At 47.0% G+C, this 27,235-nt stretch overlaps 1 protein-coding gene across 1 annotated transcript in view; it reads right to left on the minus strand.

The window, feature by feature from the left end:
- The window catches only part of LOC137521186 (coagulation factor XIII B chain-like), a 555,357-nt gene that overhangs the window by 410,283 nt on the left and 117,839 nt on the right, over positions 1-27,235 (minus strand). Inside the window, exon 3 of the mRNA XM_068240116.1 lies at positions 10,153-10,329. Coding sequence (XP_068096217.1) covers positions 10,153-10,189 — 37 coding nt within the window. The 5' untranslated portion in view covers positions 10,190-10,329. The remainder of the gene's footprint in view (positions 1-10,152; positions 10,330-27,235) is intronic.

The raw sequence follows: 27,235 nt of genomic DNA on the forward strand, positions 1-27,235 counted from the left end.
TGAAGCCAGCCTAGCATGTACCCATGTGATATACCCAAGAGAAAAATGAGCTTGCTTAGGGATTTGTAGGATGTCAAAAGCTAGCTTACATACATTGGCCAGGAATTGAACCCAGGACAACTGCTTTGAAGGCAGCTATGCTCACCACTATACCACCAACACCTGACAGACCCCACATCAAAACGCAGTGGCGCCATCGCATGGCCCGGAAAGGTCCATGTTGGGTCAATACTGAGTGCAAAGGACAGCGACCTGTCTAGGTGAACCGAGCCGCAGGCTCCAATGAGTTATCCCGCCATACCGGCAGCTCAAGACCCGTCAGCCAGATTAGCAGCAATGCCACACATCTTGTGGATGTATGTCTATGTGCCTCCACCCCAGGGAGGGCTGCAGGGATGCTCATCCGGATATCCGAGTAACCCGGATATCTGAACTTTTTTATGCTATCCAATTCGGATTCGGATTCCAGATTTTTTTAAAAATCCGAATAGCTATCTGCTATATTTGGATGCATAACACGGATATCCGGATCCGAAATCTATTACAAAGTAAAAATCCCTCCACCCTCCTCCCTGTTCATGGATCTTGTCTTCCAGGGATTTATAGGATGTCAAAAGCAAGCTCACATACATTGGCCAGGAATCAAACCCAGGTCAACTGCTTGGAAGGCAGCTATGCTCACCACTATACTGCCACACAGTGAATGCTTCACTGTAGGAAAAAGTGATGTAGGTCTCCTACTAAGTACGTGCTGGCTTACTGAACAGACAGAGCCGAGATTCGAACCCTGGCCGCCTGTGTCAGAGGCAGAGCCCTTAACCATTACAACATGCAGCCACTGCTTAAGGATCTGTAGCCTGGCATGGCCTTGCCTTATGTGTTCAACAGTTGTCCAAGGAGAAAGAGATGAATCTACATGGCTATCTGGGGTTCTCTTCAGACAACTGTTGAACACAAAAGGCAAGGCAAGGCCATCCCTGGGTGGGTTTGAACCACCAACCTTTCAGTTAACAGCCAAATGCATTAAGCAATTGAGCCACAGAGACTGTGCATGCGGTTGCTGCTAAATGGCTATCTGGGGTTCTCTTCAGACAACTGTTGAACACAAAAGGCAAGGCTGTTCCTGGGTGGGTTTGAACCACCAACCTTTCGGTTAACAGACAAATGCGCTAACCAAAGGCGCCACAGAGACTGTGCGCACAGTTGCTGCTAAATGATTTTATGGGGATGTATGTGTGTCTTTTGGAGGGAGGAAGTAAGTCTGCTCCAAGAAGTTTAACACTACAGCAAAGCATTCACTGTGTGGCAGTATAGGGGTGAGCATAGCTGCCTTCCAAGCAGTTGACCTAGGTTTGATTCCTGGCCAATGTATGTGAGCTTGCTTTTGACATCCTACAAATCCCTGAAAGACAACATCCATGAACAGGGAGGAGGAGGATATCTAAAAGGTCAGATTCGGATATCTAGATATCCGGATCCGGATCAATTCGGATTTTAAAAAGTACTATACAAGCACCCCTGGAGGGCTGTCACGGAACAGCCGTGAGAAGCACAGGTGATTCGGGAAGAACCGCGCAGTCAGTTCTGATCACTTCCCGGTTAGATTTGCGCAGTCATTGCATGTCTATGTCTATTGCGTTCAGAATGACATTTTTTTTGGTTTCTTTTAAAAGACCACTTTGCTCCCCTAACACCAAATGGCCAGGGCTATTCAGGCACTTTCTCAGAGGAAGTGCCCAGGCACCCAGCTGTGTTAAGGGCCCCCATCAATCAAGTTTCCACACCTCAGGGTTGGCAGAAGCTCATCAGGCAGATCTTGCTGTAGCCAAGCTGGCACCATTTTCAGCAGGAATTGTCACGTGAGCTCTGAGCTGAGGAGTTCAAAGGACCAGCAATCTCTCCAGCTGGCAACTTTAAACTCATGCTGAACTGTTAGTGATAAGATAAATCATAAACTGCTATATTTGTCATATTTCCTGTGTTGCAAAGCTGCCAGGCCCTTCAAACTCACAGAGTGTGTTGGACCTTGCCTGGCACTGATACTGAGAAGATTCCAGAACATTCTGAGTTATGGACTGGCCGTTAGGCAGGTCCAAAGTAACCTGGTGATACCACAGGGGTCCTACCCCTCGTGTTTGGTATCATTGTGCTGGATAAATCCGAACTGACCTGAAAATGTTATTGAATCTGCCCTGACCTGTACGGTTCTGTGAGATAATGCCCATATATGGTTAGATATAATTTTTGGTCCCCAGGAGAAGGGGAGGGCTTCTCTCAGGTTCTAAGGGGGTGTGTGGTTCCCGCCCTCCATCCTTCGTACTGTGTCAGTGGTGTAAAAATGGCAGAGGACCTAAAATCAATGTCCTCCACTTTGAAACATCATTCTGATTATATCCTTGCCAGCTTGAAGGCATGCTGGCATCCGGCTTGTTTGGGCTTTGACGCTGAGTTGCCTGGCTCTGAAACCACGGACTTAGCATTTATTTTTCCAAAAGGACACTTTCACCTGAGCTTAAGTATCTGTTTATTTCTTCCCTTATTTTTATTTTCATACTGAGCTACAGTTGTCTCTATAATTGTTGATTTTAATGATTTTCTGTATATATTAATTATTTATATTGCATTTACTGTATAATAAACGACTCTAAAGTCATTTATTTGTTCAACTATACCTACTATTCAGCAACACAAAAATAATCCTAGCATTCCGAAGAGTTGCTACTACTGTTGATAGCTAGATAAAATAGAGTGTGTTTACCCGTTTTATTTGCAGTTATTAGTATCAGCAAGATTAGGCCTCCTGACCTTCTGCAGGATGGTGGCAGTTTCCTACTCTGAAATAGTGTGTAATTTGTGTTACCATAACTCACAAACTCCCTTCTAGCCGGCCTGCTGTCAAATTCCAGTGGTTTCTGCGCACCGATTGCATGGTCTGTGTGCTGAAACCAATTGGAAGGCATTGTGCGGTCTGGCCACTAGGGGGCATGTGACACCCACTACAGCCCCACTATTTACTCACCCCCAGATTAACATCACCCCTGTTCATATTTACTTAGTGAGTTTACAATGGTAAAGAAAGAAAAAAAAAAGTTCTCAGGCACAGAGTTGATTTTGAAAACATACACACACACACACACACACACACACACACACACACGCACGCACGCACGCACGCACGCGCGCACACACACACACACGCACACACACACATACGCACACACACACTTGTATTCTAATTGCAGCCAATTGCATTACACTCATGACTCACCTTTTGGTTTCAAAGTTGCTCACACATGACATACCTAACACATGCTCAGTCTTTACCAATTCAACAAACTTTTTGCTGGGTGACCACCACAGAGTATAACCTTAGTGGCTGCAGCTCTATAATGTTAACGTTAAAAGGAACTTTCTTTGCAAAAGACAATAACAAAGAGAGAAATCGTGCTGCTCAATTTCACATATAATATATATTATATATTTCACATATAATATAATTTACAATTAATGTTTAATACACCACACACTCATCTCCCCTCTTTTGAAGCAACGAAAAAAGGGACATTGATACCTGCCCCACCTTTAACCACATCCCCATTTTTTGTGTGCCCCACCTTCTCTTTCTATAGCTGCAGCACTTCTTCTATACACAGCAACAGTTTCTTAGCCACCTCTGTCAGGTACAGCAACCCCCCCCCATCAGGTTTGCAGCCCACAACCAACCCCCTGTCTGCAGCAGCTGCCTTCCTCTTCATATATGTGCAGCTCAGGTGTTAACAGATTTATAACAGTCCCATTTTTCCTTGAAGGGAACCTAAACTGAGAAGGATATGGATTTTTATTTTAAAAATAATACCAGTTGCCTGACTCTCCTGATCCTGTGTCTCATACATTTAGCCACAGCCCCTGAACAAGCATGCAGAGCAAGAGCTCTGACTGAAGTCAAAGTGGATTAGTACGGAAACATACATATCCCTCTCTGTTTAGCTTCCCGTTAATGTGGAGCCTTCAATTCAAGTGCAGCTTATCCCATGTGCAGCTTATTACATATGCAGCAAACCCAGCCATGTGCAGCAGGCCTATTTTCTCACCTCGCAGCATTGACCTCTTCCTATGGAAACTGCATGCTCCTGATCATGTAAGTTCTACTGGCAGCCACAAGGGGGATCTCTGCCCACATTATTGTCATGTGACAAGGGGGTACTCTGGATTTCTTATCCTTTCAGGAGTTGTGTCATACTCCGGTACCTGCTGCTTCCCCAGAGCACTTCTGACGTCTGTGCAGCCACACTGGCACATGGGGAGAGGCGGCACACACAGTGGAGTTAATAGGGATGGCTGTGCTGCAAATTTCTCTCCAGCACAGAGCTCAGCGGCATAACTTTTCAGTGTTGTCCCTCCCTTCCTCCTCCCTGATTTGCTGGCCGCCACAGCAGCACCAACATTGGCTAGAGGAAAACTGGTATTGCTGCTATTAATCAGATCCTCGCCTGCATGCTGTGGTGCATGTGATCAGCTCTGACTGTGGGGCATTTGTGCAATGCTTTGTGACAATAGGACAGAGCCTCAACAGTATGACTGTCCTGGCCAAAATGGAACAGTTGGGGGGTATGCACAAACACAGTTTGTATATTCACTACACATTAATAAGGACCATGTCACCTTGCTGTGCAATGCAGGTTGCTGAGTGTTTTACAGCATAGAACCCATTTAACTAAACTGAATGTCACGGTGCTGCATTGAGCACAGAGATACATACACCCTTTCATTGTCTATGCACTGTTTGATGTCCTTGGATATCACACACTGATACACTTTGCTGAAATCCACTCAGCAATGAGAAAGTGGGCTTAGAACCTTAAAGGGAAAAAAAATAAACAACACACCTGATTTGTATATTTCACAGATATTACCTTGTAGGAGGGCAAAAAGGTATAAAATATAACTTTTATTTCATTTTGCTAAAATTTATTAGGATACAAATACTACTAATAGTGATCGACGTGATTACAATTGGGTTGATAGATACTGGGTAGCTAGTCAGACGACAAATCTATCAATCTCCCATTGTTTACATTATAAACCCTACACCAATAACCCTACATGTTTCGTTTCATTTAATTAGAAACTTCGTCAGGAGTGATTAATAATAAAGTGCAAAGGTGCCAAAAGTGCTAAAAATAATATAAAGATTATCAAAATCACATAATACACATCATAGTAGCAATAGGTATGGCGGCAAAGCTGCAGCCAAATAGGTGTTCTCTGTTGGGCCTGTCCTTTTATACTGAGGGAAGACTCGCACTGAATTCTGGGGGAGGCGGCCAACAGACCTCCCACTGTCCCACCCATATGCTAGCCATCCATTGGTGAGAATATCAATCAATCTCCACATCACCCAATAGATATCAGGGCCATAGAAGCGCATGATGTAAAATTGGTCACTAAAGACACCAAATTCAGCATTAAGCTTACCTATATCAGCGCTCCACATAATCATCAACTGTTCGTGGGAGGCAGAGGGCAAACCCCTCAATTATTGGGGTTGAAATATGCCGGTGAGACTTCGTCCGAAAATGCTAAGTCCTGATTGGCTCAGAGGCTCAATGGGGATGTACTGTGTGCGCCTATCAGCGCGCATTAGCCCGCCCTCCTAGCCAATCAGGTGCCGCTCTATACACAACACTGCCGTAGCCTGTCAGGCGATTCAGGGCAGTGAATGAATTAAATGACGTCACCTGCAGAGCGGGCGCTTCCGCGTACGTCTCTGTGCCTGGTTGCTAGGGTGACAATCTGCCCATGTAAACACACAGCGCTAACAACAGCGTGTGTGCAACATCTCCTATAGGGGGTTAGGGGATTTATATCATCCAGAATAGAGGGTTGCGGATTGTGTGCCGGATGCCTCCCTCTTACAATTTGCGAATGTTGTTTTCTGTAAAAGAATAAAAACACATCGTTTCTATACCCTTCAAAAAAAAAAAAAAAAAAAAATTGGGCATTATTATGTGCCTAAACCCTGTTATATCCCCCCTGGCTGCGCTATGTGGTTTATATATATATATATATTTATACCTTTGGATGTGCTTACCACACGTTAAAAATGAGGCTGAGAATTGTTGGAAATAAGTTGGGCTCCTTTAATTTTCCTTGTTGTATACTGGGTAATTTATCTCGCATGGGGTTTACTATATACTTACCTGTATTCACGCCGATTGACGCTTTGTATAGGAGATGTTGCACACACGCTGTTGTTAGCGCTGTGTGTTTACATGGGCAGATTGTCACCCTAGCAACCAGGCACAGAGACGTACGCGGAAGCGCCCGCTCTGCAGGTGACGTCATTTAATTCATTCACTGCCCTGAATCGCCTGACAGGCTACGGCAGTGTTGTGTATAGAGCGGCACCTGATTGGCTAGGAGGGCGGGCTAATGCGCGCTGATAGGCGCACACAGTACATCCCCATTGAGCCTCTGAGCCAATCAGGACTTAGCATTTTCGGACGAAGTCTCACCGGCATATTTCAACCCCAATAATTGAGGGGTTTGCCCTCTGCCTCCCACGAACAGTTGATGATTATGTGGAGCGCTGATATAGGTAAGCTTAATGCTGAATTTGGTGTCTTTAGTGACCAATTTTACATCATGCGCTTCTATGGCCCTGATATCTATTGGGTGATGTGGAGATTGATTGATATTCTCACCAATGGATGGCTAGCATATGGGTGGGACAGTGGGAGGTCTGTTGGCCGCCTCCCCCAGAATTCAGTGCGAGTCTTCCCTCAGTATAAAAGGACAGGCCCAACAGAGAACACCTATTTGGCTGCAGCTTTGCCGCCATACCTATTGCTACTATGATGTGTATTATGTGATTTTGATAATCTTTATATTATTTTTAGCACTTTTGGCACCTTTGCACTTTATTATTAATCACTCCTGACGAAGTTTCTAATTAAATGAAACGAAACATGTAGGGTTATTGGTGTAGGGTTTATAATGTAAACAATGGGAGATTGATAGATTTGTCGTCTGACTAGCTACCCAGTATCTATCAACCCAATTGTAATCACGTCGATCACTATTAGTAGTATTTGTATCCTAATAAATTTTAGCAAAATGAAATAAAAGTTATATTTTATACCTTTTTGCCCTCCTACAAGGTAATATCTGTGAAATATAACCTTAAAGGGACCCTGAGCAGGTGATAAAAACAGAATCTACCACTTACCTGGGGCTTCCTCCAGCCCACCGCAGGCTGGTAGGTCCCCCAGCATCCTCCTGGTTCCTTCCCTGGTCCCGGCTCCGGTTACAGGACGACTTCGGCCTGAAGTTGTCAGGTCTGCTTCCTGCTTCTGTGGATTTCGGCATTACGCTGGCCGGCTATGTGTCATCACCCTGGCCGGCATGAGAGTCCTCTGCATGCATGGTTCTCTAATATTGAACCATACTTGAGCAGGACTCTCACGTCGGCTGGCATGAGGATGTATAGCCGGGCTGGCGTAATGCCGCAATCCACAGAAGTGTGAAGCAGACCTGACGACTTCAGGCCAAAGTCGTCCTGTAACCGGAGCTGGAACCGGGTCCAGGGAAGGAGCCAGGAAAACGTCAGGGAACCTCACGGCCTACGGTGGGCTGGAAGAAGCCCCAGGTAAGTGTAAATTATGTTTTTCTCACCTGCTCAAGATCCCTTTAAACATTTTGTTGACTACATTAACAAACACAGGCAGTATATTCATACTATGATCTAACTATTTCACACTATGCAAAACATATTACACTCTATGCACAAACATTACACCGTCAAAATCATTCTGTCAGAATTCTAGCGGTTTTATTTATGCAGGAAAAGCTGTCTTATGTGTATGTTTTAAATGTTAATGTTCTATGCAAAATTTCATTGTAAACTGTAAAGTTAGAGTACTTTTTAAAAATATTGCTCGCTGACATCTCAGCCTATTCCAAGCAGTAAATCTCATAATTGGATTATTCTAGTTACAAAAAGCCAGAACATTCTTATTTATATTAGTGCGTGGCCTTGTCAACTCTTATTACTGCAGTAATTATATATGCACATTTTAACATTTAACACATGAGAGAGCAGTGGATAAATGGACATACAGCTGACACCTATGTTATTTATTGAAACCATTTAGGCCCCACTCACACATGAGATTGCAAAATGCTAGCGATTAGCACTAGCGTTTCGCTTCGGCGATTTTTACGTGATTAATGGATATTTTTCAGTGGATATTTTCGTGTTTTTTGAGTGATCGCAATTCACGACTGAAATACAAGCAACAGCGATCACTCAAAAAACTTGAACAAATGCAGCATGTAGTGCATTTGCTAATCGCCGGAAATCGCAGCAGTGAGATCACTGCCATTTACTCAACAATGCCCGCTAATCGCCCTAGTGTGAATGGGCCCTTATACATGTTCATTGTGAACTGATCCACTGTCATGGTAAGCAGGACACTCCACTGTATGGAACATGATAATTCTGAACACCGAACATGTCATGCTATGTATAACATGTCCAATATAATGAACACAACTGTGAACCTATGTCACATGTGTACGTTAGGAATCCAATACTATGTGCACAAAGCATAAAGGAGGAAAGGAAGTTTTCCTTTATAAACTACTCTTTCAGCTCTGTTTCAAATAACTTCAGAGTATTTTCATGAGACATTTTATTTTAACCTTTTCACGTACTGTATAATGAGTAATCCCCTTGCTTGACTAATCGTCTGTTAATAATTATAAACCTAAAAAAAGAAAACTTTTTTTTTTTAGCTTTTATATGTTTTCCACAGAATCTTCTTAACCACCCTGGCGTTCTGATTAAATCGCCAGGGTGGCTGCGGGAGGGTTTTTTTTAAATAAAAAAAAAACTATTTCATGCAGCCAACTGAAAGTTGGCTGCATGAAAGCCCACTAGAGGGCGCTCCGGAGGCGATCTTCCGATCGCCTCCGGCGGCAAGAGATAACACGGAAGGCCGCAATGAGCGGCCCTCCGTGTTTGGCTTCCCTCGTCGCCATGGCGATGAGCGGAGTGACGTCATGGACGTCAGCCGACGTCCTGACGTCAGCCGCCTCCGATCCAGCCCTTAGCGCTGGCCGGAACTGTTCCGGCTACGCTGGGCTCGGGCGGCTGGGGGGACCCTCTTTCGCCGCTGCACGCGGCGGATCGCCGCGCTGCAGCGGCGATCAGGCAGCACACGCGGCTGGCAAAGTGCCGGCTGCGTGTGCTGCTTTTTATTTGGTTGAAATCGGCCCAGCAGGGCCTGAGCGGCAGCCTCTGGCGGTGTTGGACGAGCTGAGCTCGTCCAGACCGCTCAGCAGGTTAACTATCCTTAAGGTTTCATTTACCATGGGACGTTGCGTTGTAATGACATTAAAGTCAACGCCACATTACAACACAACACAAAAAAAGTGGTAATGTAGAATAACACTGCGTTACCGTTGCATACAGTAAAGCATACAGGCAATGAAAAGTCTGCTTTTCTGTAGCTGTTAATGTGTGCGTTTAGAGGTAACGCACTGCAACAGTGCATTACCATAACGCCACACATTACAATGTGAAGCTAACATTGCACTGTGAAGGTTCCATGGGCTTATTATTGCAGTGCGGTAAGCTGCGTTATAAAGAGTTCATAACGCAACTCCGCAACGTTCCACTGTGAATAAGCCCTTAGTCTTTTATTGTTTCATGCATGTTATTCACAATCTCCACAGTAATCTGTACATATGTTTTTAACTCCAAACTACCTCAACACTGATCACTAATGTTTTATTTCCTAACTTCAACCACTTCTCCTTCCATATACAATTATTGCTGTAAACAATGGGCTTGATTCACAAAGCCAGCTAACTGTTTAGCACAGGTGTGCTAAACAGTTCGCACGTGAAGTGCCGTTCGCGGACTTTTGCGCAAACGGCACTTCACGTGCTAACTGTTTAGCACACCCATGCTAAACAGTTAGCATGGCTTTGTGAATAGAGCCCAATAGCTTTACTCTTTCCTACTATTACTATTGTCAGACTTTCCCATACCCATATGCCTGTACTATTCTCCCCCACTGTAACCTATCCTACAACCTGTGCACTGCCCAACATACATACATTGGCCAGCCCATGGTAAATTCTTACCTATACAGTCGGGTGGTGGAAGCCACATTTCATCCATACACTTATTATAGTCATAGCCACTGATATGGTAACCAGGATTGCATTCGTAGTTAATGGTGTCTGTATTAAAATATGAATGTTTTTGCTTAACAATCCGACCATTATTTGGCTTTTCTGGTTCACCACAGGGATCTTTCTCTGAAAATATAAAAGAAGCTTGTTGATTAAACATAGCATTTGAATTTAAAGGGTTTGTGAAGTGACACGTGACATTAGATAAACATGTGTACACACAGTCCCAATCCATTAGGAAATAAGCTATGTTTTTATTTGTTTTAATTTTCTCACTGTAAAGGTTAAGAATTTAGAGTGGGGATGATATTTTTTCTGCAGTTGAGCTGCAACCAAATTGTAGCAACTTTAGCTACGTTAACAGTGGGGCAATGCTTTGCACATCCTTGCAAAAGCAGTATTGCAATGCAACAGAGAGGAAAAGTTGCATCTCGTAAAATGCGTGCGGGGTGATGTATACTGTTAAAGGGAGGTTTCACCGGGAACAAAAAATACAAATCCACTTACCTAGGTCTTCCTCCAGCCCGTGGCAGGCAGGACGTGCCCTCGACGCCGCTCCACAGGCTCCCGTCGTCTTCGGTGGCGCACCCGACCTGGGTCGTCCTCTAGGCTGTACTGCGCAGGCGCAGTAGTTCTGTGCCTGCGTAGTACAGCCTGGAGGATGTCCGATGACGTCAGCGCGACGGCGTGAGACGCACGTTGGAGCGCAGAAGAGCCCAACCTGGAAGCCGACCTGGCCAGGTCGGGTGCGCCACCGGAGACGACCGGGAGCCTGCGGAGCGGCGTCGAGGGCACGTCCTGCCTGCCACGGGCTGGAGGAAGCCCCAGGTAAGTGGATTAGCATTTTTTTTTAATGTACCGTGGATCTTCCCTTTAAGTGTACAATACATTATTATTATTTATTGTATTTATAAAGCACCAACATATTACACAGCGCTGGACAATAAATAGGGATAAATACAAGTATGCTTCCCTGCAACTATTAACATACTCGTTATGTGATACCGCATTGCATGCATCAGCTTATGGCAGCACATTCAGTTACACCGTACAGCTCGCAATGATGTAAGCAAACCAGAGCAATATAACTGTATCGTGTTAGCAATGTGATTATATTGTCTGAACAATGCACCACTGTGAACTTAGCCAAACCAAGGCAGGATTCAAGCCAAGGCCACAAAGGCCATAGCCTACTACACCACAGAATCAAGGCGGGGAGGGAGGGGGATCATTAAGCTATCTATACGGAAGGGGGGAGGGTCATCTGGCTTCTTATACTGGAAGGAGGCGGGTAGGGGTCATCAGGCTACCTATCCTGGAGGGAAGGGTGGTCATCATCAGGCTATCTAAACCAGAGGGGGAAGGCTATCTGGCTACCTATACTAGAAGGAAGGGTTAAGGGCTACCTATACTGGAGGGAGGGGAAAGGGTCATCTGACTACCTATACTGGAGGGAGGGGTGATCTGGCTACCTACTGTATACTGAAGGGGGCCCGGCTGCTGACAATGGCCTTGGGTGGTAAAGAGTAGAGGTGTACCGAACGGTTCGCCGGCGAACGGTTCCAGGCGAACATTGGGGGTTCGCGTTCGCCTGCGCCAGGCGAACTTTTCCGGAAGTTCGATTCGCCCCATAATGCACTATGAGGGTCAACTTTGACCCTCTGCATCACAGTCAGCAGGCACATTGTAGCCATTCAGGCTACAGTAAGCCCTGGAGCCCCACCCCCCCTTATATAAGGCAGCCTCCGGCGGCCATTACAGTCACTCGTGTGCCTGCTAGAGGGAGGAAAGGGACAGCTGCTGCAGACTTTTTCTCTTAGGGACAGATTAGTTAGGTTCTAGGCTGCTTTGCTTGTTCCTGACTGATTAATATTGCTTTTAAAGCACCCAGCAACAGCTCTTTTCAGAGCTCAACCTGTACATTTTTTTTTCTGACACTTTTGTTGCATGCACAGCCTTGCTAATTGATAGTGTGTGTGCCACTGCCAGCAGCCCAGCACATTCAGTGACTGACTGCCTGTGTGTGTGACAGGGAGCTGCACATTGTACTACCCAGTACTGCATATACCCCAGTACCTGTTGTGTTTACTTAACTGACCTCATCACTGCATATACCTAGCTTTGTGTTGAGTGAACCCAGCTCACTGCATCTAACTACCCAGTACCTGTTGTGTTTACTTAACCCACCTCATCACTGCATATACCTAGCGTTGTGTTGAGTGAACCCAGCTCACTGCATCTAAGTCTAACTACCTGTTGTGTTGAGTGAGAACCCACCTCACTGCATCTTAAGTACCTTTACTGTATACTGTTCAGTGAACCCAGCTCACTGCATCTAACTACCCAGTACCTGTTGTGTTTACTTAACCCACATCATCACTGCATATACCTAGCGTTGTGTTGAGTGAACCCAGCTCACTGCATCTAACTACCTGTTGTGTTGAGTGTGAACCCACCTGGCCACCTCACTGCATCTAACTACCTGTTGTGTTGAGTGAGAACCCACCTCACTGCATCTTAAGTACCTTTACTGTTGAGTAAACCCAGCTCACTGCATCTAACTACCTGTTGTGTTGAGTGTGAACCCACCTGGCCACCTCACTGCATCTAACTACCTGTTGTGTTGAGTGAGAACCCACCTCACTGCATCTTAAGTACCTTTACTGTTGAGTGAACCCAGCTCACTGCATCTAACTACCTGTTGTGTTGAGTGTGAACCCACCTGGCCACCTCACTGCATCTAACTACCTGTTGTGTTGAGTGAGAACCCACCTCACTGCATTTCTCAGGCTCCACACCGGATTCCATCCCTCATTCCCCGGCCATTACCCGGGGTCACAAATGACAGACTTGCCCGCCTCCATATGATTCTCGTGAAAGGAATGTGGTGTCATCTTTGCCCGCCATAACTGGTTCTCGTTAAAGGATTTAAAGTACATTCATTTCAAATACACAGCAGGGCCTGAAAGTCCGCCTCCTGTATTGTTATTTTTGGTCACTACCTAGGGGCGGGCGTGCATGCCTACCTGCTGCCCTCCTTGGATGTGTAGTGGTAGCCGTTTCTCAGGCTCCACACCGGATTCCATCCCTCATTCCCCGGCCATTACCCGGGGTCACAAATGACAGACTTGCCCGCCTCCATATGATTCTCGTGAAAGGAATGTGGTGTCATCTTTGCCCGCCATAACTGGTTCTCGTTAAAGGATTTAAAGTACATTCATTTCAAATACACAGCAGGGCCTGAAAGTCCGCCTCCTGTATTGTTATTTTTGGTCACTACCTAGGGGCGGGCGTGCATGCCTACCTGCTGCCCTCCTTGGATGTGTAGTGGTAGCCGTTTCTCAGGCTCCACACCGGATTCCATCCCTCATTCCCCGGCCATTACCCGGGGTCACAAATGACAGACTTGCCCGCCTCCATATGATTCTCGTGAAAGGAATGTGGTGTCATCTTTGCCCGCCATAACTGGTTCTCGTTAAAGGGACTCCGAGCAGTGCAGAAACTATGGAAAGATGTGCATCATTTTAAAGCTCTCTTTCTCCTCTTTCCAATGATATATAAACCGCCACCCTAAGCCTTTTAGTTTTCGCTATTTTCGCGATTGAAATTGCCGCGGCCGCGAATTCGATCGCAAAAATAGAGAAAACTAAAAGGCGTAGGGCAACGATTTAGGTGTCGTCAGAAAGAGGAGAAAGAGAGCTTTAAAATGATATCCATCTTGCCATAGTTATATTGTATTGCACAGGGCGACTTTTTCTCAAAGTCAGCAGCTGCATTCAGCAGAATGGAACTGCTGACACTGGGGAAAGTGTCATCCTGTGTAATACAATATAACTATGGCTTGATGGATATCATTTTAAAGCTCTCTTTCTCCTCTTTCTGACGACACCTAAATCGTTGCCCTACGCCTTTTAGTTTTCTCTATTTTCGCGATCGAAATTGCGGCCGCGGCAATTTCAATCGCGAAAATAGCGAAAACTAAAAGACGCAGGGCGGTGGTTTATATATCATTGGAAAGAGGAGAAAGAGAGCTTTAAAATGATATGCATCTTTCCATAGTTTCTGCACTGCTCGGAGTCCCTTTAAAGGATTTAAAGTACATTCATTTCAAATACACAGCAGGGCCTCGAAAGTCCTCCTCCTGTATTGTTATTTTTGGTCACTACCTCGGGGCGGGCGGGCGTGCATGCCTGCCCGCTGCCCTCCTTGGATGTGTAGTGGTAGCCGTTGCTCAGGCTTCACAACGGATTCAAACCTCTCATTCCCCGGCCATTACCCGGGGTCACAATGGCAGACTTGCCCGCCTCCACAGGATTCTCATTGTAGCGGTACTGAACAAGTACACAGCAAGTAGAAAATGTAAATTAAAAACAAAATGTAAGCTTTTTAACAATGCCATGGAAAGTTGAGAAGGAAGTCACACATTACCTGACATCACTGAGTGAGGAAGAGCAATCACGCCATGTTGCGCAGTAGTCCAGCATGGCCGTCACTACACAAACAGCTGTTTGCGGTGCGTTACACAGTGAGTTTGGTGTGTCAGTGTGAAGCAGTACTCTAATTACACTCCCTGTTTGATGTATACACATGCAAGATGTTTGAAAGCACGTTAGGCCTGCAATTTAGCATTCAATGTGATTTCTGCCCTTAAAACGCTGCTTTGCGTCACATCCAGATTTTTCACCGGGACTTTTGGCATGTATCCCACTCCGCCATGCCCCCCTCCAGGTGTTAGACCCCTTGAAACATCTTTTCCATCACTTTTGTGGCCAGCATAATTTTTTCTATTTTTCAAAGTTCGCCTCCCCATTGAAGTCTATTGCGGTTCGCGAATTTTTCCGCGAACCGAACCTTCTGCGGAAGTTCGCGAACCCGGTTCGCGAACCGAAAATCGGAGGTTCGCGACATCTCTAGTAAAGAGTACAAATCCAGCCCTGCGCCTTATATTCACTGATAATTGAATACAGGTTGTTAAACTCTATGTGGCTGATAAATACCTACTTGAGTGCAGAGAACAGATAGTTCAGTAGTTCAAGATTTGTCTGTAATGCTTGGAACACACGATACGTTTTTTTCCGCTTGATTCTCTGCTCGATCGTTTTTTCCACTCGATTCTCCGCTCGATTGTCTTATCTCCCCCTCTTTTTTTCTTATTTTTTTTCCATTCACTTCTATGAGAAATTGAGCAGTAAAACGATCGAGCAGAATATCGGATATGACAGAATTTATCAATCGAACGCATCTATCGAGCGGAAAAACAAAACGTGTGTTCCCAGCATTAGGAAGATGAGAAACATTAAAAACTGCTGCAATCTGTGTGATTGCAGGACAGTCCTATTGAAGTTGCGTACACACCAGTGCTGGGCCGAAATTACGCATTAGCGTAATTACGCATCGTAATTCACTACAAATGCACCGTAAGCATTACGTGTAAGGTTACGGTATTACACGTAATTAATTACGCGTAGACCGTAGGTTACGTTATTACGCGTAACAAATTACGCGTAAGACAGTAAACTCCTATTGAAATTACACAGTCTGCCGTAATCGCGTAATATTACGCTCCCGTATAATATAAAAAAGCCGCCGACTTTAAGGGTTAATAGCAAAACCCCCTTAAGTGCTAAGGGCCTCAAATTGGAGAATATATTAAGGAGATCAGAAGGAATAAGAGGAAATTTTTTTTTTTCAAAAAGACCTTATAGTTTTTGAGAAAATCGATGTTAAAGTTTCAAAGGAAAAATATATACATTTAAAAACCCGCCGACTTTAACGGTTAATAGCAAAGCCTGCTTAAAATTTAGGAACACCAAATTCCCAGGGTATATTAAGGGGATCAGTGGGAATAAGAGGATTTTTTTTTTCAAAAAGACCTTATAGTTTTTGAGAAAATCGATTTTTAAGTTTCAAGGGCAAAAATGTCTTTTAAATGCGGAAAATGTCAGGTTTTTTTGCACAGGTAACAATAGTGTATTATTTTCATAGATTCCCCCAAGTGGGAAGAGTTTTACTTACTTCGTTCTGAGTGTGGGAAATATTTAAAAAAAACGACGTGGGGTCCCCCTCCCAGACCTCTTTAACCCCTTGTCCCCCATGCAGGCTGGGATAGCCAGAATGCAGTGCACCGGCCGCGTGGGGCTCCGCACCCTGACTATACCAGCCCGCATGGTCCATGGATTGGGGGGTCTCGGAAGGGGAGGGGCAGCCAAGCTTTCCCCTCCCCCTCCAAGCCCTTGTCCAATTCAAGGACAAGGGGCTCTTCTCCACCTCCGATGGGCGGTGGAGGTGGAGGCCGCGATTTCCTGGGGGGGGGTTCATGGTGGCATCAGGGAGTCCCCTTTAAAAAGGGGTCCCCCAGATGCCCACCCCCCCTCCCAGGAGAAATGAGTATAGGGGTACTTGTACCTCTTACCCATTTCCTTTAAGAGTTAAAAGTAAATAAACACACAAACACTTAGAAAAAGTATTTTAATTGAACAAAAAACATAACCACGAAAAAAGTCCTTTAATATTCTTAATTAACCATTAATACTTACCTGTCCCTTTAAATAAATGATCCCTCGCAATAGCCTCGGAAATGTTCTATCAGTTACAATGTAACAAAGTTATTACAATGTAACAACTTTGTTACATTGTAACTACGCCGCACCCGACGTCACTCGCCGCTCAGCCGCCGCATACACTTACGCGTCCGTGCAGGACGCTAAGTCCCCGCCGGCTCCCGCCGTCCACCCCGCCTACATCTGTCACCCACATGTGGGTGACATGTGGGAGAGGCGGGGAGGGCAGCGGGAGCCGGCGGAACTTAGCGTCCTGCAAGGACCCGACAGAGCTCTGAGCTATATAGCTCAGAGCTCTCTAAGCATCTTTGTATTTGGGCTCCAAGGAGCCCCATTGGTCCTTAGCAGACCAATGGGGTGCCTTCAAATCAGAAGGCAATAACGTAACAACCTGCATTACGGTATTCTTACGTGTAATTGCGTAAGGGCCATGCGTAATTACAGACATTAACCGTAGATAAATGTCTACGCCGTAAGCGTAATTCCGTAGTGCGTAATAGCCTAAAATTACGCGTAATGATCCGTAAGCGTACATTTTTCCATTACGACCAGCACTGGTACACACGCACTACTAAATGCAGCAATGGGTCCGCCGGACGCTCCCGCTGGGCGGTCTTTAGCTGACAGTATGCCTGTTTGTACGCGCTGTCGGCTCACTGATAAGGCTGTTTCTGAATGATCCACTGAGCGAATCGACTTTTGGTTTCCTTTAAGTTGCAGCCTGATTAGAAGCAGGATTTCTCTGTTTTTGCAGAGCATTAGCACAGTAAAGCGCACTCACAATCACTCATCCGGCCAGCACACAACGTCCTGTGTGCTGACGTCATCTCCTAGTACCCATACTCTGTAACCTGGCAGCATGTGTGTACTAATGTAACGCCACTGGGTCTTGGAATATGGACACCAGAAGAAGATAGAAGCACACAGGAAGGTGCGCACCAGCCAGACAGATGAGTAACAGAGCGCTCCACTGTGCTAATACTCTGCAGGGGCCACAGTGATAGCAGCATCAGTGTCGGGGTGCCTGGGGGGCATATGTATGTTCCCAGTGGTAGTCACCCTACACTAGGGAATGTAGGGAGATATGACAAATATACTGTATTCCCCTACTGACTACCTAGCCTGTCCTTTTGCAGTCTAATTTGGGGTCCGGCTATTGCCTGCACCCAAATTACGGAGATTTCAGGGAAAATCCCCCCTGCCCCACTATAACCGTCATAGCATTACAGTCTATAGTGGTGCTAAAGTTAAGGTTAAGCATTACACGGTGCTGTGCTGGCACAGAGAAGACCTGACTTTCCTGGGGGGTGGCGTTAATTGATTTTTAATATATTTTATGCTGAAATCCATAAAGAAATCGATGTGGAGTATGTGACAGCAATAGATCCCTCTCTGATCAGATGTCAATCAGAGAGCGATCTATCTTTTGGGCATGATGGGAGAAAGTCTGCCAGTGTACATCATGCTTTAAATTAATGCTGGCTGTGTGACTGGGAGGATCTTTCTGCAACTTTGCCGAGTTATGTTTGCTGGTATCGGATTTAACTTTTAAAATGCATGTATGAATGCAGAAAAGTATATTACTTCACTTTTTTTCATGGCTTGTCTTTTTGGTTTTAGTCTTATTACACTAACTAGGACCTCTTCTGATGGTGCAGAACTGGCTCTGCAGACTCCTCCAGCATCACTACAGTACACAGCACTTGGCTTGGAAAGGGGGTGGGGTGGGGCAGGGTGCTGTACACAAGACTCTCCTGCACACTGAAAAGGAACTGTCTACAAGTCTTTGTCTACAAAACTTTGTATGATTCCTTATCAGTGGCTGAACAGATACAGTCATTAGAACAGTTGTGCAGAGAGCAGAAAGCTTTTTCTCTCTGCACCCTAAGTTATCAGTCTCTCAGAACAGGAAAAATAAACTTTTTTTTAGGACTGCCTGAAAATTTACAGCCCCTTTCTAGAAAGCTATGCACTCCAGGCAACCGTCTGTAGTGCCTCTGATGTATTAAGATATATACACAAACATGATTAAAGTTGTCTGAGGCTGCCAGTAATGACCACCTCAGCCGATAATCATGCATGTGTACAGCAGCCTCTGACAACTCGACTGCCACTCTGCAAGTGAACCGCCCGGCGGATCAACTTGGCTGAGTGACAGCCAACTCAATTGTGCACACCACTTGATCATCCCTCTTCTTCCCCGCACAGCAAAACAGCGCGTCCACAGCTATACCGCTCAGCCCCCCCCCCCCCAGTGATGTCACCCAAGGGGTCGGGTCCCGTTCCCTTTACAGGCAGAGTAAAAGTGAGATCAGAGATCAGCAGGACTGGCTGCAGGACTGGTATCGCTCATGTCCGTTTAACTCTTGTGGTAAGGAGTCAGTATGATGAGAGGTTCTAATTTAAGGTGAACTCTGAATTTGTTAATTATACATGAGTCGTCAAAGTCTGTAGCGCTATAGTACAAATGGTATAGTGGTCGTATAAGCCACTTAAATGACAAACAAATGTTTATTACATGAACATATAGGAAGAGGGTAAGAGCGGACCAACGTCAGTCCCAAGTGGGTGTCTTTGCTGATCCTCTCCAAACAAGCCACAAACTAAACTATCTGTATGCAAGGTGTGCAATGGGCTGAAGCTAGTCCTTTTAACTTCAGAATCAGAATCAGAGAATCAGAATCATTTATTTTGCCAAGCATGAGGGGACATGCCCGGAATTGTTTTTGGCAGAATACAATGGCTCAGGAAGAGTGCATAGAAAGAGGAAGAAGGAAAAGAGAAAGAGAGAGTGCATATAAAGAGGTACAACAGATATCAGATTAACACTACATTGTAAAACAAAACAAAAAAGAAAACATCACAATCCCAGTGTGAACCTAAGATGTCAATAGTTAGTCTTGTGGGCTGGTCGGCTGTTCGGCTTTAACGCCGCCAGCCTCGCCGCTCGTTGAAGCTTGCTTTGATGGTAGAATGTGGAGGGAGTTTAGGAGGTTGACTGCCGAGGGCAAGAACGAGTTCGTATGTGTCACAAGAGCCCCAGTGGTCAGACCGCAAATGCCTTCCAATCGGTTCCAGCTCATAGATCGTGCAAACTGTGGTCGCAGTCAATGCGCAGAAACCGTTGGGAATTGGCCGCAGACAAACCAGAAGGGAGCCTGTGGGGTTACGGAAATTACAACTTACACACGACTTCGGGGTATAACTGCCACCACCACTAGTATGGGCCAGTGGACCCGACTGACTAACTAGTCCTGCGAATAAAACGGTTAAACACACTCTGTATTCTGTCTAGCCAACAACAAACAATAGTAGCGTCTCTTCAGAGATCTGAGTTCAGTTCCTGTGTATGCTGAATAATAGGGTAGCTGGAACAACAACTGACGATAGCGTCGGTTTATTGAAAGCAATATAAATAATTAATATATACAGACAATTATTAAAATCAACAGTTATTAAAACAGTAATAGCCAGTATGAAATAAAAAAGAAAATACTTAGGATTTGTAGAAATATGTCCTTTTGTGGGAAAATCATCAAGTCCCTGGTTTCAAGTTCTGCAAAGTTCTTTGTTTCAGAGCAAAATTCAAAGTTCAGCAAAGTTCTTTGTTTCAGCTAAGTTCAATCAAAATGGACACCACTTGTTCCTCACGGTGGCTGTCTGTTCATGAAGGTGGAAAAATGGAGGAATGAGGGAGGAGTCCCTTGCAACCACTTTTGAACAATGCCCATCTTTGGGTGGAGCCTCAAGTACAGCCCAGGGGTTGAACAGGGGCGGTGAGCCCCCTGGCTGGGTGCTCTATGCCCACCAAATATGACATTTGTCATATCTCGGCTTACACTTTCCTCACACACATGACCATCATATATTCATATTTCTCAGACTAGGCCAGTTCATATGATACCAAACTTGGGCATGTTTGCATGCCCGGTTAAAAAACAGTGGAATCCCCCGAATTCTGGTTATGCCAGTGGCCCCAATTTAATATCAAAATACTCACAAGATCCGGACCAACAGAATGATATAACTTCCACAGCTCTCCGATGTATGGTACTTCTAAAACATGCATAAAGATCATAACTCTATGTTTCCCTATTCTGGCTGAATGGTTCCGCTAAGTCTGCCTCCTGCTGGGATTAGCTTCCTTGGCTCTGAAAAGACTTCTGGTTTGTTAATTAACATCTGAGTGTTACACCTCTGGCTTAATTAGCAAGTCACAGGGCCAGGTGTCCTACCAGCTGGTAAAGGGGGGGGGGGGGGAAACTGCCTTTTTTTAAAAACCAGGAATGTCAGTCTTTAATTGCTTGCCCGACTACAATCAATGGCAATCGGCGCAATAAACCGATTGCGTTCTCGTTTCTCACGGCTGTTCCGTGACAGTATGTCTTGTGGTTTTAGCGGAGATGGCTCGTAGCCTCTGTCCCAAGGGCAGAATGCTGAAGTAGCTGTGGCCAGGGTGTGAGGGGTCATTTGCAATCCTCAATGCCCTCGTTTTTAGTCTTTTGCTGTGTAGTAGGGCAAGTGAGGGGAGGGGGCACCCGATGATCCTCTCTGCTGACCTGATGACCCTCTGTAGTTTGTCCCTATCTTTGACAGTGGCGCCAGCATACCACACCAAGATGGAAGAGCAGAGGATCGACTCAATGGTGGCGGAGTAAAAGTTGGTTAGGATTTCTTGAGTCATGCCGAACTTTCTCAGCTGGCGGAGGAAGAAGAGTCTCTGTTGGGCTTTACGTTGGGTGGCAGTAATGATGGGCTTCCAGTTGAGGCCATTGGAGATGGTAGTACCTAGAAGCCGGGCGCAGGGCACTCTGGTTACCTCATTGCCGCCAATGTAAATTGGGAGTGGGGTGGGAGCAGCCTTCCTGAAGTCGATGATTAACTCCACGGTCTTTGTGGTGTTAAGCACCAGTCTGTTCTCCTTGCTTCAATTGCAAATTTTCTCCACCTGCTGATTGTACTCCTGGACATCATCCTTGGTGACAAGGCCCACGATGGTGGTATCATCAGCAAACTTGATAACCTTGACAGAGTCTGCCTCGGACCTGCAGTTGTTTGTGTAGAGTGAGAACAGCAGAGGTGACAGTACGCAGCCTTGGGGAGCTCCTGTGTTCGTGGTCGCAGCTTGAGAGTGGATATCGCCCAGTCTGACGACTTGGGACCTGTTGGTCAGAAAGTCTGTGATCCAGAGTAGTAGTCTTGGGTGGACTCCAAGTGCAGCTAGGTCCCGTTGGAGAATGCATGGACAGATGGTGTTAAAGGCCGAGCTGAAGTCCAGAAGTAGTATTCTAGCGTAAGTGTCTGGCCTATCAAGGTGGTCGTTGATGAGCTCTAGGCAGATATTGATCGCATCGTCAGTGGACCTTTTTGCTCTGTACGTAAACTGGAATGGGTCTAGAAGTGGCGAAAGTGGAAAGCTTGAGGTGGGCCAGGAGTGCGCTCCATGGTTTTCATGATGATGGATGTCAAGGCCACGGGCCTAAAGGTGTTCAGTTCGGTTACCCCTTGTTTCTTAGATACAGGTATGATGGTAGACTTTTTGAAGCACTCAGGGACCTTGCCTTATCCCAAGGACTTGGCGAAGATAGCGTAGAGGATGGGAGCAAGTTGCCTACAGCAGATTTTCAGGCAAGCTGAAGATACTCCGTCCGGGTCGGGGGCTTTCCTGGCATTTAGGGTTGATAGGAGGCGCAGGACCTCTGCTTCACTAACCACCGTGGGAGAGGGCAGTCTCGCGGTGTTGCCGGCTGTGCACGGGGGAGGGGTAGCCAGTACCTAGTTCTCCTCCGGTCCTTCTTGATTCTCGAACCTGCGGTAGAAACTGCTTGAGTTCTTCTGCTAGTATCGGGCTGGGTGTTGCATGCTGGGGTTAGGGCTTGTAGTTTGTGGCGGTCTTCAGCCCCTTCCATACCGCCCGTGAGTCGTTTGAGCGCTGTGACAATCCAGCCCCGCGATCCCGTCGAGATCTGCTCCCGTTAGCGTACGCAGGAAGTACGGGCGCAGACGGACAACGAGACCGGTTGCTGGATCGTCAGAGGGAAGAAGAAAGAAAAGGGCGAGGCGATAGAGCGTGCCAATCCCGTCTAATCTGCTCCTGTTAGCATACGCAGGAAGTACGGTGAACAGATCGACAAAGATTGGTCGCGCAGCTGCCGACAATATGTAATGGGACAAACATCCACCAATCCCGTATTACTAGGCCACTGTTGCCATGCAGGTCTCATGCACTAGAGACTGCTGGAGGCAAATGCGCTGTGTGCATAGTAAACGGTTAAGATCGGTTGGAGGTGCCCATACATGTACAATTCTGATTGTATATACAATCGGTAAACTAAAAATATCGATTTCGCGCTTTAAATCGGGTAAGTACACTGCCACCACTCTCTCAGTTCATGGAGGAAAGAGACTCCCGCAGTCACAATTAGAGTTGGGCCGAACGGTTCGCCGGCGAACGTGGTTCGCGCGAACGTAGGTGGTTCGCGTGCGGGTACCGCACGCGAACCTTTTGCGGAAGAAGTTTGGTTCGCCCCATAATGCACTGAGGGTCAACTTTGACCCTCTACATCACAGTCAGCAGGCCCAGTGTAGCCAATTAGGCTACACTAGCCCCTGGAGCCCCACCCCCCCTTATATAAGGCAGGCAGCGGCGGCCATTACGGCCACTCGTGTGCCTGCATTAGTGAGAGTAGGGCGAGCTGCTGCAGTCTCTCATATAGGGAAAGATTAGTTAGGCTTAACTTCTTCCTGGCTGCATACCTGTTCTGTTCAGTGAGCCCTCAGCCCACTGCATACCTGTACTGTGATCCTGCCACTGCATACCTGTTCAGTGATCCTGCCACTGCATACCTGTTCTGTTCAGTGAGCCCTCAGCCCACTGCATACCTGTACTGTGATCCTGCCACTCCATACCTGTTCAGTGATCCTGCCACTGCATACCTGTTCTGTTCAGTGAGCCCTCAGCCCACTGCATACCTGTACTGTGATCCTGCCACTCCATACCTGTTCAGTGATCCTGCCACTGCATACCTGTTCAGTGATCCTGCCACTGCATACCTGTTCTGTGAACCCGCCACTGTATACCTGTTCTGTTCAGTGGACCCGCCACTGTATACCTGTTCTGTGAACCCGCCACTGTATACCTGTTCTGTTCAGTGGACCCGCCACTGTATACCTGTTCTGTTCAGTGGACCCGCCACTGTATACCTGTTCTGTTCAGTGGACCCGCCACTGTATACCTGTTCAGTGAACCCGCCACTGCATACCTGTTGTGTTCAGTGAACCTGCCACTGCATACCTGTTCTGTGAACCCGCCACTGTATACCTGTTCTGTTCAGTGGACCCGCCACTGTATACCTGTTCAGTGAACCCGCCACTGTATACCTGTTCTGTTCAGTGAACCCGCCACTGTATACCTGTTTAGTGAACACGCCACTGCATACCTATTGTGTTCAGTGATCCTGCCACTGCATACCTGTTCTGTGAACCCGCCACTGTATACCTGTTCTGTTCAGTGGACCCGCCACTGTATACCTGTTCTGTGAACCCGCCACTGTATACCTGTTCTGTTCAGTGGACCCGCCACTGTATACCTGTTTTGTTCAGTGGACCCGCCACTGTATACCTGTTCTGTTCAGTGGACCCGCCACTGTATACCTGTTCAGTGAACCCGCCACTGCATACCTGTTGTGTTCAGTGAACCTGCCACTGCATACCTGTTCTGTGAACCCGCCACTGTATACCTGTTCTGTTCAGTGGACCCGCCACTGTATACCTGTTCAGTGAACCCGCCACTGTATACCTGTTCTGTTCAGTGGACCCGCCACTGTATACCTGTTTAGTGAACACGCCACTGCATACCTATTGTGTTCAGTGATTCTGCCACTGCATACCTGTTCTGTGAACCCGCCACTGTATACCTGTTCTGTTCAGTGGACCCGCCACTGTATACCTGTTCTGTGAACCCGCCACTGTATACCTGTTCTGTTCAGTGGACCAGCCACTGTATACCTGTTCTGTTCAGTGGACCCGCCACTGTATACCTGTTCTGTTCAGTGGACCCGCCACTGTATACCTGTTCAGTGAACCCGCCACTGCATACCTGTTGTGTTCAGTGAACCTGCCACTGCATACCTGTTCTGTGAACCCGCCACTGTATACCTGTTCTGTTCAGTGGACCCGCCACTGTATACCTGTTCAGTGAACCCGCCACTGTATACCTGTTCTGTTCAGTGAACCCGCCACTGTATACCTGTACTGTTCAGTGAACCCACCGCATCAGTGCGCATACCTGTGCAGTTAAGTGAACCCACCTACCTACGTGAGTGCACGCAGTGTGATATACCACTCCGTGCATACCCGATATGGACAAAACAGGTAGAGGAAGAGGAAGAGGTAGTGGCAGAGGCAGAGGAAGGCCACCCGGCTGGTCTGCGCGAGGTCGTGTAAATGTAATTTCGTGTGGACCTGGCCCACAGTACAGTGCTCGGAAGAAGGCACGTCCCATCACCTCCCAAGATTGTCAGGACGTGGTTGAGTATTTAGCGACACAGAACACCTCATCTTGCTCAGCCACCAGCGCTACTACTAGCACCACTTCCGCTGCATTTGACACTTCGCAAGAATTATTTAGTGGTGGTGAAATCACTGATGCACAGCCATTGTTACAGCCAGATGAATTTTCACCAGCTCATATGTCTGCGTTACGCGGCAACACTATGGATGTAACGTGTAAGGAGGATGAAGGACCTACTGATGGTGCATGTTTGGATTTTTCTGAGTCAAGCGAAGCTGGGCAGGATGATTACGATGATGACGATGATAGGGATCCTCTGTATGTTCCCAATAGAGGAGATGAAGAGGGGGACAGTTCAGAGGGGGAGTCAGAGAGTAGTAGGAGGAGAGAAGTTGCTGAAAGAAGCTGGGGCAGCTCTTCGTCAGAAACAGCTGGTGGCAGAGTCCGGCACCATGTATCGCCACCTATGTACAGCCAGCCAACTTGCCCTTCAGCATCAGCTGCTGAGGTCCCCATAGTGCCCACATCCCAGGGTGGCTCAGCGGTGTGGAAATTTTTTAATGTGTGTGCCTCAGATCGGACCAAAGCCATCTGTTCGCTCTGCCAACAAAAATTGAGCCGTGGAAAGGCCAACACTCACGTAGGGACAAGTGCCTTACGAAGGCACCTGGAGAAAAGGCACAAACAGCAATGGGATGGCCACCTGAGCAAAAGCAGCAGCAGCACACAAAAGAAAAGTCACCCTCCTTCTCCTCTTCCTCCTTCAGGTGCATCATCTGCTTCTGCCGCTTTCTCCCTTGCACCTTCACAGGCACCCTCCTCCACTCCGCCTCTGCCCTTGAGCGGTTCCTGCTCCTCTGCCCACAGCAGCAGTCAGGTGTCCGTGAAGGAAATGTTTGAGCGGAAGAAGCCACTTTTGGCCAGTCACCCCCTTGCCCGGCGTCTGACAGCTGGCGTGGCGGAACTGTTAGCTCGCCAGCTGTTACCATACCGGCTGGTGGACTCTGAGGCCTTCCGTAAATTTGTGGCCATCGGAACACCGCAGTGGAAGATGCCAGGCCGCACTTATTTTTCGAGAAAGGCCATACCCCAACTGCACCGTGAAGTTGAGAGGCAAGTGGTGTCATCTCTTGCGAAGAGCGTTGGGTCAAGGGTACACCTGACCACGGATGGCTGGTCTGCCAAGCACGGGCAGGGCCGCTACATTACCTACACAGCCCATTGGGTGAACCTGGTGGTGAACGATGGCAAGCAGAAAGCGGCGGACCAAATTGTGACACCTCCACGGCTTGCAGGCAGGCCTCCTGCCACCTCCTCTCCTCCTGCTACATGCTCTTCGCTGTCCTCCTCCTCCTCCTTGGCTGAGTGGCAGTTCTCCTCTCCAGCTACACAGCCCCAGCTCCGCAGGGCCTATGCTGCATGCCAGGTACGACGGTGTCACGCCATCTTAGACATGGCTTGTCTCAAAGCGGAGAGTCACACTGGAGCAGCTCTCCTGGCTGCTCTTAAGAAACAGGTGGATGAGTGGCTGACCCCGCACCACCTGGAGATAGGCAACGTGGTGTGCGACAACGGCAGCAATCTGCTTGCCGCTTTGCATATAGGGAAGCTGACACACATACCCTGCATGGCACATGTCATGAATCTAGTGGTTCAAAGATTTGTGGCAAAGTACCCTGGCTTAGCGGATGTCCTGAAGCAGGCCAGGAAGTTCTGTGGGCATTTGAGGCGCTCTTACACAGCCATGGCACGATTTGCAGAAATTCAGCGTAAAAACAACATGCCGGTGAGACGCCTCATTTGCGATAGCCCCACTCGCTGGAACTCGACCCTGCTCATGTTCTCCCGCCTGCTAGAACAGAAGAAAGCCGTCACCCAGTACCTCTACAACTGGAGTAGAACGAAACAGTCTGGGAAGATGGGGATGTTCTGGCCCGACAACTGGACACTGATGAAAAAT

The sequence above is a fragment of the Hyperolius riggenbachi genome, chromosome 6 (genome assembly GCF_040937935.1).
Source record: "Hyperolius riggenbachi isolate aHypRig1 chromosome 6, aHypRig1.pri, whole genome shotgun sequence".
Taxonomy (NCBI): Eukaryota; Metazoa; Chordata; class Amphibia; order Anura; family Hyperoliidae; genus Hyperolius; species Hyperolius riggenbachi.